At 45.8% G+C, this 12,521-nt stretch overlaps 1 protein-coding gene across 1 annotated transcript; it reads left to right on the forward strand.

Moving 5' to 3' along the window:
* Positions 1 to 6,807: 6,807 nt before the first annotated feature.
* On the forward strand, positions 6,808 to 12,500 carry GPR149 (G protein-coupled receptor 149; the record flags this gene model as incomplete). Its single annotated transcript, XM_010160607.1, has 3 exons — positions 6,808 to 8,293; positions 9,253 to 9,445; positions 12,305 to 12,500. Coding segments are annotated over exons 1-3 (1,358 nt in total), but the record flags the coding sequence as incomplete, so codon positions are not given.
* Positions 12,501 to 12,521: the final 21 nt, after the last annotated feature.

Raw genomic sequence — 12,521 nt, forward strand, 5'->3', positions numbered from 1 at the left:
TTCACCCTTCCCAATACAAACTCAGTCATCCTTTACATTGGCAAGGCTAATAGACCTTTTTACTGTCACTCAGAATTAATTAGCAGCCCTTTCATTATTCAGTACTCTAAACCACTTCAAAAACACATGCACACTTGGTTCCCCTTTGGGGAAGAAGTTGGAGACTATGGCTGTGTTGTGAAGAGCACAGCTGTTGCTGAAGGCAGCAGCTAGAGCCGGCACAGGATTCTTGGCCCTAATGGATTCTCAGGTCATTTCAAATTTATGACAGCTATGGAAAAGAAACAGTTATTGGAGGGTTTTGTTTTCTGTGGTATTACAGAATATCTGAAATCCACCGGATTAGCTTTATCTCCTGTGTTTGTTTTACAGTACCAGTTATGGGTTTTTTTAGGTTCACCCCAGACTCTCTTTTTTCCGTTTTTCCAAACATTTAAGTCAGAATAGAAATCTTCCTAAGGAAGTACCAGAAAAATCTCTGCACTCTGAGAAGTCTTCTCTAACGGGCAAGCGTAAGAGATTTCCCTGTGCCCTTTTCTTGTTCAGGCTGGCGAAAGGCTGCCGTCTTCCTGCTGCTCCTCTCCGTGGGCTCCTCCTCTGGACCGAGCAGCCCGGGTCTGCTACTCTGCTTATTTGGAGGACTACTAGTCTGCTGCACAAAAATTGTCTCTTAAAATCTCTGTAACGTACGTGCAGAATAGGGAGGATTCCTTTTCTGTTTAAAAAAAAAAAGGCTGTTTTCTTTGTTTTCCCATGCATAAGCTGTGCCCTATGCTTTGTCCACATTCTTTGGGTATCATTGATGATAGCATTTGTATTTGTGGTTTCAGGGTAAAGCAAAACTTAAAATACTGCTTTCCTTGCAAAAATATTAGGCGAGTAATGGTATCTTTTCAGGAAGCAGGCCAATGCTAGAAAGGTAACTGTTTTGTTGGTACAGGTAAAAGCAGTGACAGCCGTGACTACAAGTTTAGTCCTCTAGAGGCAGAATTTGGATCCAGAGCTTTCAGTCTCCACTCATTAAAACTTGGTTTCTGGGGCTGAATTTCCTGGTTCAGCCTGCCTTGAAGGTGAGTGGGAGAGGAGATGATGAGGAACTCTGGAAAGAGAAATGAAGGGCTAAGGCAGCCCAGTGCCGAGCTCCCGAGACTACGCAGCAAGCAGGGCGACGTGCAGACACTATTACAGATGTCTCTGGCGGTCATTAATTTTATTACTGCTGGAGAAAGTTCTACATATACAGCTGATTTTCCTGCTGCTTCCAGATGGGGTCATGGCTGGGTCACTCAAAGGCATATGCCGCCTTCCTTTTCTTTCCCCCTCCCTTCAGAAACGGGTAATTGTTTCTTCCCAGCTGTTTGCATTCTCCAGTTAACTCTCTCAGTGCCTTTTCCACAGGACGCTGCTATTGCCGCTGCCCAGCTCCTGCTGGATTGCACTGGTTTTTCTCTGATACGCCACATACATTTTGCAGTGTCTAAATCAGGAGTGATTACTGCGCACAATGTCACATTCACTGGATGTGCTCGGTGATTAGCTATGATCGCCCTAATACAGCTGCATTACGGGAGTTCTGCTGCTAGCAGAGCGGTGCAGCAAAATTAAAAGCATTCATATCGTGCTGTTCCATGAGTTATGTTCATAGCCTGCTGTGCTCTCTATTAGAAAGCAAACAGTTACTGTGAGGAGGTGTACTGAGGAATTGCCTCCCTGCTAGCTGGCTGTCTCCTCCTATCAATTCAGTGAGACAGTGGCTGCTTGATAAAAGTGACACTGTGAAGTGTCTTGTCTCAAGAGAGCAATTACACCACACCTAGCAGAATATCTTACTCTCCATGCTATCTGGAGCTGAGCTTCTCCACTTTGCCAGCTGCTGGTTTTGCTACCATCTCTCTGCCTTGTCATCCCTGGGAAAAATAACACCTCCCCGCCCAGAACTGTCCTTTCTCCTTGTGCACACTGCATAGTTAATGTCTCTTCCCCTTCACCATTGCCAGCCTGGCATTATTATTTTATTATCACTAGTTTCCCTTCTAGTTGGTCCCACCTGGGACATTTCCTGAATAACAGCACATAACCATCTCTGGAGGCCTGCGTGCCACGCAGCCCGGACGGATCTGGGCTCGTCTCTAAGCCATCATCTGTGCCAACCGCGCTGAAGTGCTGGCGCTCTTGCCGTTTCCCTTTGGCACACTGTGCGTAGGCTTCTGGGAGTCCTGGGGAGAGATGCACGCCCCGATTACACCTCACCCTGGGCACACTTTGGGCTTACTTTTACCTCCATTTGTCTGTTACTAATGCTGTAATTCTCCAAAAGCACTGGGGTCGTGGAGTCTCCGTTTACTGTCCGTATTTAGAGCACGGAAGCAAAACCCGAGTTCAGGGAGCTCTGGGCACTGCTTAATGCTGGCCCATCTGCTGCGGGAGGGCCCTCCCTCATGGACTGCTGCTGCCCCTAAGGATCACCCACTGGTTTCCAAGGGAGCGTCCGCATAGCAGGGTCTGTTTCCCGTGAGTGAGAGCTGCTGCGGTCCTGCCCTTACCGAGCCAAAACGTTAAATGTTTTTAGGTGTAATGGAATTACCTGATTTATGTTGCTCTGATTGCTCCAAATCAGTAAGCATGCTTTTCCTACAGCACGGCAGTACAGCTGCAGTGGAAAAGGGTTACGTGTAAGAGTATCTGCCTTTTATTAGAAGCCACCATCGATTTAATTCATCTGGGGCAAATAATTCAGCTGCAGTTGAACCATATTGTATCTGAGAGCGATGTCTGAGTCTGATAGGGCAAAAATGATCATTTAGCTTGACATCTTTTGAAAATTCTGTTAAAAAAATTCTGGAAAGAAATAAAACATTTTTCTTTCACGTGCTACTGAGGACTAAATTACAAAGGCATTTATGGAATTCTGTAAATATATTTATGCCTGGCTCAGAGGTTATATCACCTTCTGCAGGGAAGTATTTGTACAGCCTCGTCTCTCTGGAGTGACAAAAGGATGCAAAGCCGTAAGTCAAGGCTTAGCTTAGTGCAAGGTATGAAAATAAAATGTGACTCATGCACTAAATGGGATAAATTTTTAATACCCTATTTGTTGATGGCATTTTATGAATGGTGAAAATTTGATTCACTTTACAAGCACTTCGGAATTGTTACATGCCCTGTCTCTTGGAAATCCTTTCACAGGCTGTTGAGTAGTGCTGGCACTTCCTTTAAAGAGACATCGCTGTGCAGTGCTGTTTGAAATGAGGCCAGAGAGGAGATTTCCATGCCTAATGTGTTTTCTCTTTGTGATCATTCCTTAGCAAAGAAAATTCTCACCAGGATAAAGAATATATACCTACATCGGGAGGGACAGTATTTGTGTCGGGCACCTCACATAATTTCAGAGGCTCAGTGCAGAGAAGAAAGGGAATAGGTAGTAAGATCTTCATGTACAAATTCAATCCAACCTTGATACAGCCCAGACCAAGGACACAGCAGCAGACAGAGGTGTCTTTGTCTCTTCTGCCTGATCACGACCCGTGGATGTTTGGCAGTGCTGTATCACTCCATTCTAGCACTTCTTCTTGAGAACATTTGGGAGAAGGGAGGTTGTGATGACACTGTCCACCTCTCTGCTTGCCTACCGGTCCCTGCCACCCCCAGCCCTAGCTGGGCCTGTCCATGAATTTCAGGGAAATTTGGGAGTGAAATGACAGTTGCAAATGGTATCCTTGTAAGTTTGGGACAGCTGCAGTATGAACTCATCCTTCAGAAGGGAGCAGAAGAGTCTAGTTCAGATTCATTTGCCCCAGCCACAAAAGAAGTTTCAGAGCTGTGACCTTGCTGGGCGTGTGCGTCAGCTCCCCGGAGGCACAGTGGGGTGGAGGATCATGCTTCTCCGTGTAGAGTTGCATGTTTCTTAGTGCAACCGAATTCTCGCTTTAGTTTTAAGATGAAACTGATCTTTCTGTACGTGTTCTATCAGAATTCATCAGCCATGTTAAAGAAAGATAAATAAGAGGGGAAGCTGCTTGAATTCACCTCTCTTAAGACCTTCAGTTTATCATATGAAATGGCTAGGGGAAAGAACATTTCTCCACGTTGTAAGTTATGGTAAAAGCTGCCACGGAGCATGGCAAGGTGCAGTTCATACAGTAAAACACGCTGTGTGGGAGAGAAGCTGAAGTGAGTAATGGGTCATCTGCCTTGGGTGGCTATGGCTGTGAATAAGAGTGACTTCTCAACAACACTGGTGAGCGTTTCACTGCAAATCCAGAGGGAAGGCTGCTCTTACCGAAGTGTCCAAAAGGTGGCAGAGAGGCACAGGGGCTGTATGTGCACAGCCAGGAAAGCAAGGTCAGTGAAGTGTGTGAAGAGGGTAGTGCTGGGGGAACTTTCAGAAAATTTGGGGTTGATACCTGCTGTCAGGGCTGCTGAGCATCCAGTGTAGGTGTAATGACTACGCATGTAGGAGAAAAGATTCCCAAAGTAGGGAAAATAAATTTCCCAAGGGAAATTTTTAAAAATTCTATTAAAAAATTTCCAGGGGAAAAAAAACCCCAAACCACCATTTTCTTTCACGTGCTATTGAGGAATAAATTATGAAGGCATTTGTAGAATTTTATAGATACACGTTTATGCCTGGCTCAGAGATGACATCACCTTCTGAAATGAAATTGTTGTACAGCTGCTGTGATAGCAGCTTTTCCCAAGGGAGAATAAATTTCCCAGGCACCATTAAAATTGTTGCTAAACACATGGCTGTAATGTGGCAGGAGCAGGTGAAGATGGCACAGGCTGTCCCCAAAACTGGGGAGTTTAAGGATGAAAGAACCGATCACGTATCGGGGAGCACTAAGACAGGCCAGGGTGATTGAAGCTGGTTTTCCACAGTTTAGCATCTGGGTTAATTGGAATTTCAGCTGAAGGTTTCTCTCTGGTTGGAGTATTTGCAAAGCCTCTGCTTTGTGTCACTGGTTTCTAGTGAGGAGGGCGCTCTGCTGCAGCCTGTCTCCTGCTGGGGAGCCAGCTGTGATCCGTCTCCTGGTAGCTGCTCGTTTTCGTGTAACTTGTGGGACCGTAATAGCTTTGACACCATCACGTTGAGATGAAAACATCATTTTGTCACAAGGCACTGAGGGATTGGGAGTGGAAGAGAGATGTGCGCAGGCATGTATCCACACTCAGGCAGGGTGATCATATGTTTCCTGAGGAAGCCAGGCTATAAAATAAAGGTCCAAACAAGGATGAATGATGCTTCTTTCGCTTATCTCTTGACTGTACTTCTGACCAGGCTCACACTGTTAATCTTAAGATTTAGAACACTGTCCTTAATTTAAAGTTGACTTGCGGGGGCAGAGGTGACTGTGATTTGTAAATAGAAGGAAATGAGCCCTGGCCTTTAGCTGGCATAGCACAGATTAACAATCAATAGTCCAGCAGGACAGATAAATCACAAAAGCCAAGTCAAATCCTGTACAGTTAAAGGCCAGATGGATGGTCCAGATCCAGGATTGTGCCTTGTGTGGAAGGCAGGATGGATGCTCCTCTCTTTTGCAGATTTCTGACATGAGGCCTGACAGTTGGTCCTCATAAATAATGCAGAATCCTCAAACCAGAGGCAGCTGTGAGCAGGAGGAGGGAGAGGTAGAGGTGCCCAGTCAGGCTGCATAGGAGGAGCACGGCTTTACGGCAGGTCCTGCAATGTGCACAGTTCTGGGGCAGTATGGGGCGCGGGGGGACTGTGATACCCAGCCTGTTGTGGGGTGTAAGTCTTCCCAGTACATGGCAGGGCAGCCTGGAAATCGGAATTGAAGGATTGGTTATTCAGATAAGTTGTCACTGCCCTCAGCTCTGATCCTTGTATTGTGGCCCCTTATCATACGATAGAGCTACAGCCATGCGTTCCCTTCCACTGCCCATCCTGGCTGGGGCTCCAGCAACCAGACACTGCCTCCAACCCTGCCCAGCCCTGGCAGGAGGGAGAACACCCAAGCAATCCTGCCGTTGCCTTGACACAGCACACGCCTTTCAAAGTGAGTGGAATTGAGCAAGGATGAGGTCGTTAATAACACAGATTTCTGAGTGGATTTGTAATGTTACCCAGACTAACAAATAACTGCAGCAGCCCTACAATATTACCCTTAATCAGCATCCCCATCGTGTATTTGAACCCAAAGTGATGCCAAAAAAGAGAGAGACAGAGTCCTCCAAGAAGGTTTCATTGCACCTACCTGTCCACTTAACAGCCGAGTGCTGGAGATTTTGTTGGCTCACAAGTTTCGCCAGCATTGCACTTTCTCAAGAGAAAACGCTCACAACGTGCCAGAGCGCACTTGGCTGTGATTCTGCCCATGTTCTCAAGGCAGTCAGTGCTCGATGCGGCTCAGGCTTGAATCATGCGGGGAATGAAAGTTTTATAAACCCCAAACTGAGTTGAGGTACCGCAGAGGCAGAGACCTGGTTAACATGCGTGGCAGTGGCTGGTCATTCTCTACGTGGCCATCCGGTTGGCATCCGTGTGCAGCGTGTGCACATACACAGGCTCGCAGCGGGGGAGGAATACCGAAAGGCAGAGCAGACACACCCCTCCTGTTTCATCTCATCAGCGGCTCCTGCGGCTTCTCCCCGTGCTGAGCTTGGAGAAGTGCGAAAGAATAAAAGCAGCGCTCTCGCTCGTGATGCACGGCCCTGGAGCAGCCATGGGCTTTACGGGAATGACATGTACGGCTGACATCAGAGCTGGGTGTTTGCATTGGATTTCGGTGGCAGCATCGGAGGTGTGGCTTCGCAGGGACACTGTTTCAGTCTTCTGATCCAGCTAGAGGCAGCTCCATCCGAGAAGATACTCACTCGCCTGGGCTCCGCTATCCTGCTTGCATCTGACTCCTCCCTCCTGCAGCTCCGAACAGCGCAGGGTGAATCCAACAGCCTCTCCTTTCTACTATGTTTCTCCCTGAGCTACTAGAGCTTGAACGTACCTGACATTCTGCCTCCGTTTCAGCTGAACTCGTGAGTAAGGCACATTGCCGGATAACTGTCAGAAGTGAATGGCATGTTATTACCTGAACAGCCTAAATTACCCATCTTTCAGTGCTGAAAGGATTATGAAGAATTGCTTTTTATTCAGCACCTTTGCTACGTCGTTGTTGCCTGATTTTTCAAGAGCACGAGTTGTTCTGGTTATCAAGGGTACTTTCACCTGAATATTTCTTCACCAAATGCCACGAGAGAGAGTCTAGGAAAACGAACTTGTGATGTGGAGCTGACAGTTCTGGTTTCAGCTAGTGAAAACTTGCAGAGTCAGGGAGAAGGCAGAGAAAAAAATTTGCCAAGGACAATGTCGGCAATGCTTAATAATTTGACGCTCAACGGGACGAGCTTCTTTGCTGAAAATCGTAGTGTTATGGACAAGCCCAGTGAGCAGAGAACTTTGAATGTCTTTCTGTTCTGCTTGACTTTCATCCTTGCCTTCACAGCACTTCTGGGCAGCATTTATTCACTAGTTTCCCTGCTGAAAATGCAAACCAAAACCACGGTTTCAATGATCGTGACCTCTTTGTCAATAGATGATTTGATCAGCGTTGTGCCAGTGATTATTTTCATGCTCACTCAGTGGTCGAGCGACGGCCTCCCCCAGCCTCTCTGCACCACCTCAGCACTTATTTATTTGTTCCAGGGCATTTCTAGCAACCTGAAAGGGTCTCTTATAGTGTCTTACAACTTCTACGCCATCAGCAAAACTGAGACGATGAGCTGCAGCACTTCCAAGCGACGAGTGAGCATGGTGTGGGCCGTTCTTACCGTTTGGATTGTCAGTTTGCTGATCTGCATTCTGCCTCTCTGTGGTTGGGGCAAATATATCCCCACCTCCTGGGGTTGCTTCACTGACTGTGCCAGTTCCTACATCTTGTTTTTATTTACTGTCTACTCGCTGTGCTTTTGCCTCCTCACAGTACTCTCTGTTCCTCTGACGTACCAGCTGTTGTGCTCAGATGAGCAACAGCTACTACACATCGATTACCAGGAGATCTCTCGAGGCTACACCTCCCCTGGGACACCTCCAGGCTGCAGCACTGCTACCCCATCTCTGTCACCGCTGGACCCCGCGGATAAAGCCCTGAAGCATTTCCAAAATGCCTGTCCGAGCTCGGAGGCAGATTTTAGGAAGGATGTGGCTGAGAGCGGAGCACTCGAGCCCTGTTGCACCAGCAGCACCCAGAGCAGGAGCGTCACGGTGGGCTTTGCCCAGAAACGGTTCTCGCTGATTCTTGCGTTGACAAAAGTCGTTCTCTGGCTTCCCATGATGGTAAACCCTCAGATCGCTTCACTTCCTAATGCTTGCTTACATTTAAACAGCGTGTGAGCTGGTGTGCCATGGGTTGAAACAGAGGAACAGTAGCCACTGCGATTCTTCTTGCAGTATAGTTTGTGCCACAAAAGTCCTTTTAAGCAGGTCTGTGCCACTGCATGAATTTACCTGGCTTTCAGCAGGTTTGGCAGAGCCTGATTCATCAGTGTTACTCGGTCATCACATCACTTGTGCACCAGAATACAGGGAGGAATAAGGTCCACCCTTCTGTGTTGCCAGTCTCCGACAAGCATTCGTTCAGCGTTACAGGGTCTGTGGATTGTACTGAGTTAGCCCCCCCTTCAGCTGTGAGTCTCATCCTTTGCCACACTGGTTAAAAAATAGGAGTTTGTTAGAAAAATGAGGTTTGCTCGCATCTTTGTGATCTCTGGAGCACTGGGGAGGGGGGAGGAGGGCTGTCCGTGTGCATGCAGTAGTGTATTTGGGAACAGGTACGTTCATGTCTCATTAGAAAGGAGTATGGTGAGAACATGGGTCTGGGCAGTGTTGCCCCTGTCCCCGGGTTGTGAGCTGCTCGTGGTGGCAAGACAGCATTGCAGAGCGTCTGCAGCGCAGCCCTGCGTGGGGCTGAGGTCTCTCTCCTGGTGCCTGTCAGGAGCTGCGGCTCCTCAGTACCAGGTGGGAGGGACTGAGCAAGCAGCCTCTTCCAAATTGCTTGGATTGGGACTTGCTTGTTCTAATACTGCTCGGGCGTCTATATTTAGCTTAAGCAAGGGTTCTTCTGAGAAATGCAGAACGCGGAGAACCTGTCACTGTGTTTTCTCCACTCTGTGTTAGTGGAGACATAATGTCAACCTGTGTCTCACTCGTGTCATATTCATGGTGAGATGTTCTGTTTCTTCCGAAAGTACCTCGTGCCTGAAGGGATTTCAGTTTCAAAATGCTCTGTCTTTCAGATACAAATGGTTGTCCAGCACATCACTGGTTTTCAAAGCCTTCCGTTCGAGACGCTTAGCTTCTTGCTGACTTTGCTGTCTGCCACAGTCACCCCAGTGTTCATCCTGTCAGAACACTGGATCCACCTGCCCTGTGGCTGCATCATTAATTGCAGGAGGAATTCATATGCAGTGTCTTCAGAGGAACTCAAAAGTAAGTATGGAAGGGTGATGCACAGCTGGAGTGCCTCTTGTAGAAACAGGATAGGAAGTTGGTGTCAGTCACAGAGCTTTGTACTCCTGCAAGTCACTTTGAATCCTATAGACATTATTCAGAACAACGTATGAGACTTGCAGCATTCACGCGGGACAGCTGGATGGAACTAGTGGATGCTGAGACACAGAAGCTTGGCTGATCTTCCCAGGTCACTGCCAGATCTTTTAGCAGAGTCTGATGGACTCTGAATCCTAGTTTTGCTCTCCTCTCCTACCCTGGGAAAGATGTGTCTACCCAAGACTGACTTCTAATCAAATACATGGAACATGCTAAACGTGTAATGTTGTGGGGGGAAAAAAACATGCTAATTGCAGGCAAACTATAAGGAGAGGAACTACTGTGTGCACCCCTGCCCCATAGCTACTGACCAGAAATCACAGCAACACCAGTAAGCAAACAGCAGAGGAGGTGCTGTTTGATACAGGCGCGGCCTGTATCTCCAGGCTGAGGAACATTGAAAGCTGAGGAACTCCTACACAGTTTTGGTTTAAAAATATTTCCCTGCATGTATGAAGGTTACCTTGGTTTAGCAGAGGATGCCAGACCTTCACTGGTGACCTTCGTGGAATGTTCTAAGCCTGTTTTTCTCTGGCTGGAGGAATCCCTGCACATGCTGACTCTGCCACAGCTCATCTCCTGCAGTTGCATGACTTTTGTTCTTTCCATAAAGAATTGTTCGTGTGGTAATACTCCGTATGAGAAACAGAAGACAGAGAAATGCAGCTGTCACCCATGAACTTAACCTCTACTGAAAAACACATTCAGGCTTCTGCAGCCATGGATAACATTGTCATTTTCGTGGCTAAAAGTCTGCCTCATGTTCTCCTGAAAATGCCCTGGCACGGTGACTTGCGAAACACCTCGGTCTGTGGTGCTCACCTATCTGCACGGAGGGATTGCTTTTTGAGTTACGGGGGAAAATACGTTTTTCGTACATGACACTGGTATTCTTATGAGAAGTGTTTGCTATTGAATTCTTCTATTGAAGCTTATTATACCTACTAATGCAAGATCAGTATCTTTATAAGTGATTAGTTTACATTAATTACACCCAGGTGTCTGCATGTGTGTTCATACACGTTCGCTTTCTGAGACAGCCGAAAATGTACAAACTTACAAAATTCAGCTGTTCTACAGTAGGTAATTATGGAAAGTTTGAAGGATTTTAATCTGCCACAGGGCATTAAATATATCTATCTGTGAGATCTCTCTTAATATATCATAAACATGCTCCGGAAACAATATCAGTAAGGAAGCCTGCAGGGAGGGAAGACAGAGCAATAGTTGGTTTTTTGGATTTATGTACATTATCAAGAATAACTTAACAGAAAAATAATTAAAATTTCCTATTTAAAATGCTGCAATTATATTCATCTATAAATTGATAGATTTATGCATTAATCTTCCAGAAGTGAGGGTTGCAGTGCTAATGTTTGATATGGTTGTCCCTTGAGGCCTGGTTCAAGGGGAATTGAAAGTGCTGGCAAGTTTTATTTAGTAAGTTAGAAGAGGAGTTAGAAGGGACCTACAAGGATCATCTAGTCCAGCTGCAAAAGTTAAGAGCTAAATGCTTCCGAGTATCTGGATGTGGTTTCCGATTCTCTGGAGCGAAAGTCCTCTGACACAGTGGATGAATTCCTGAGATTCACTGCATTTTTAGGGAGAAATAAAGCTCCTGAATTCTCATTCAAGGCTTTCACTGCTTTGAACAAGTTTTCCAAATGCAGAATGGCTTGTGCTGCAACTGATGACGTTCTAAGCCCTCTCGCGGAGAGGATGACTGTAGTTCATCAAGAAGGCTGTTTATTAGCGATGTGATTAATGATGCTGTTTAGAGAGATCGAAGTACAACAGATGGAAAAGTTGCAATTACAAAATTATTTTAAATAAATCTGTGACTTTCAGATATTCGCACTAAAGCCAACCCTCAAGTTTTAACGCAGTGATTGCTGAGGTCAGAATTTTACCCATGATTCTGTATGATCTAGTAAGCACACAAACTGTTGAGTAGAAATATGAATTGTATAAATGTATCCCCATGACCTTTATTGTATAATTTACCCTGAAAGGTTTGGTGGGAAGATGATCAGATGATTTCATTAGTTAAATAAAAGACACTTCCTTAGTTACTACATAATGTAAGATGAAAAAGGGGAGGCTGAAGAATCTCGGGTGATTTGTGTTAGAATGGAGGAGGAATGAAAGGGAATACCTAACGATTGAGACTTTTTATTTAGTTGTTCAATTACTGTGTAAGATTAGTGGGAGCACTGGGTTTAGAAGGGAGAATACACAAATATTTTGTTGTGAAAATACTTCAGATATTTATTTTTACTGTAGAAATCTGTTTTTCTTGCTTGACTGTCAATACTGAAGGTTAGTTACATATTCTCAGAAATGTTTTACAGTTTTCTACACTTTTTCCCCTTTAAGAATGTAGCCGAAACAGGCTTAGAAAAAAGAGTATTACAAAATTTTGATATTTTCTTCTTGTATGTTTTTCCCATAAACATGTATCGTGTGTTTTTGAAAATAGCAGGTAATCTACCATTTTATGGGAATCCATTAACTTGGGAATGTATAATTTCTGAATTCATAAAGAAGGCAGTATAATAACATGCTATCTGAGAAGTCTTTCTTCTCAACAGCACATTCTTTTCATGGACAGAAATGCCTGTTTCTAGCTGTAGTTAAATAACTTATTCCATGTTTTAGAATATCATTTTCACTGGGTAATCTCATTTTTCTTCTTGGTTTTGACTCTTTTTCATACGACGTTTCTTTCCTTTCTCCTAGCCAAACGTAGGGGGTTCGAATTCAACCTGTCCTTCCAGCAAGGGTACGGCATCTACAGAATATCCCATGAAAACCACCACCACCACCAGGGAGATGGGAAATCTCTGTCCTATGACCACCTGGTGAGCTATGACTGCGACAACCCCCAGGCAGCCCCGAGAGGAGGCGGCGATGCCCCCGGCGCCGGGCAGGAGGCGTTCAGCACCACGGCGGCGGC

The sequence above is a fragment of the Eurypyga helias genome, unplaced genomic scaffold, assembly GCF_000690775.1.
Source record: "Eurypyga helias isolate BGI_N326 unplaced genomic scaffold, ASM69077v1 scaffold5801, whole genome shotgun sequence".
In the NCBI taxonomy this organism is placed as follows: Eukaryota; Metazoa; Chordata; class Aves; order Eurypygiformes; family Eurypygidae; genus Eurypyga; species Eurypyga helias.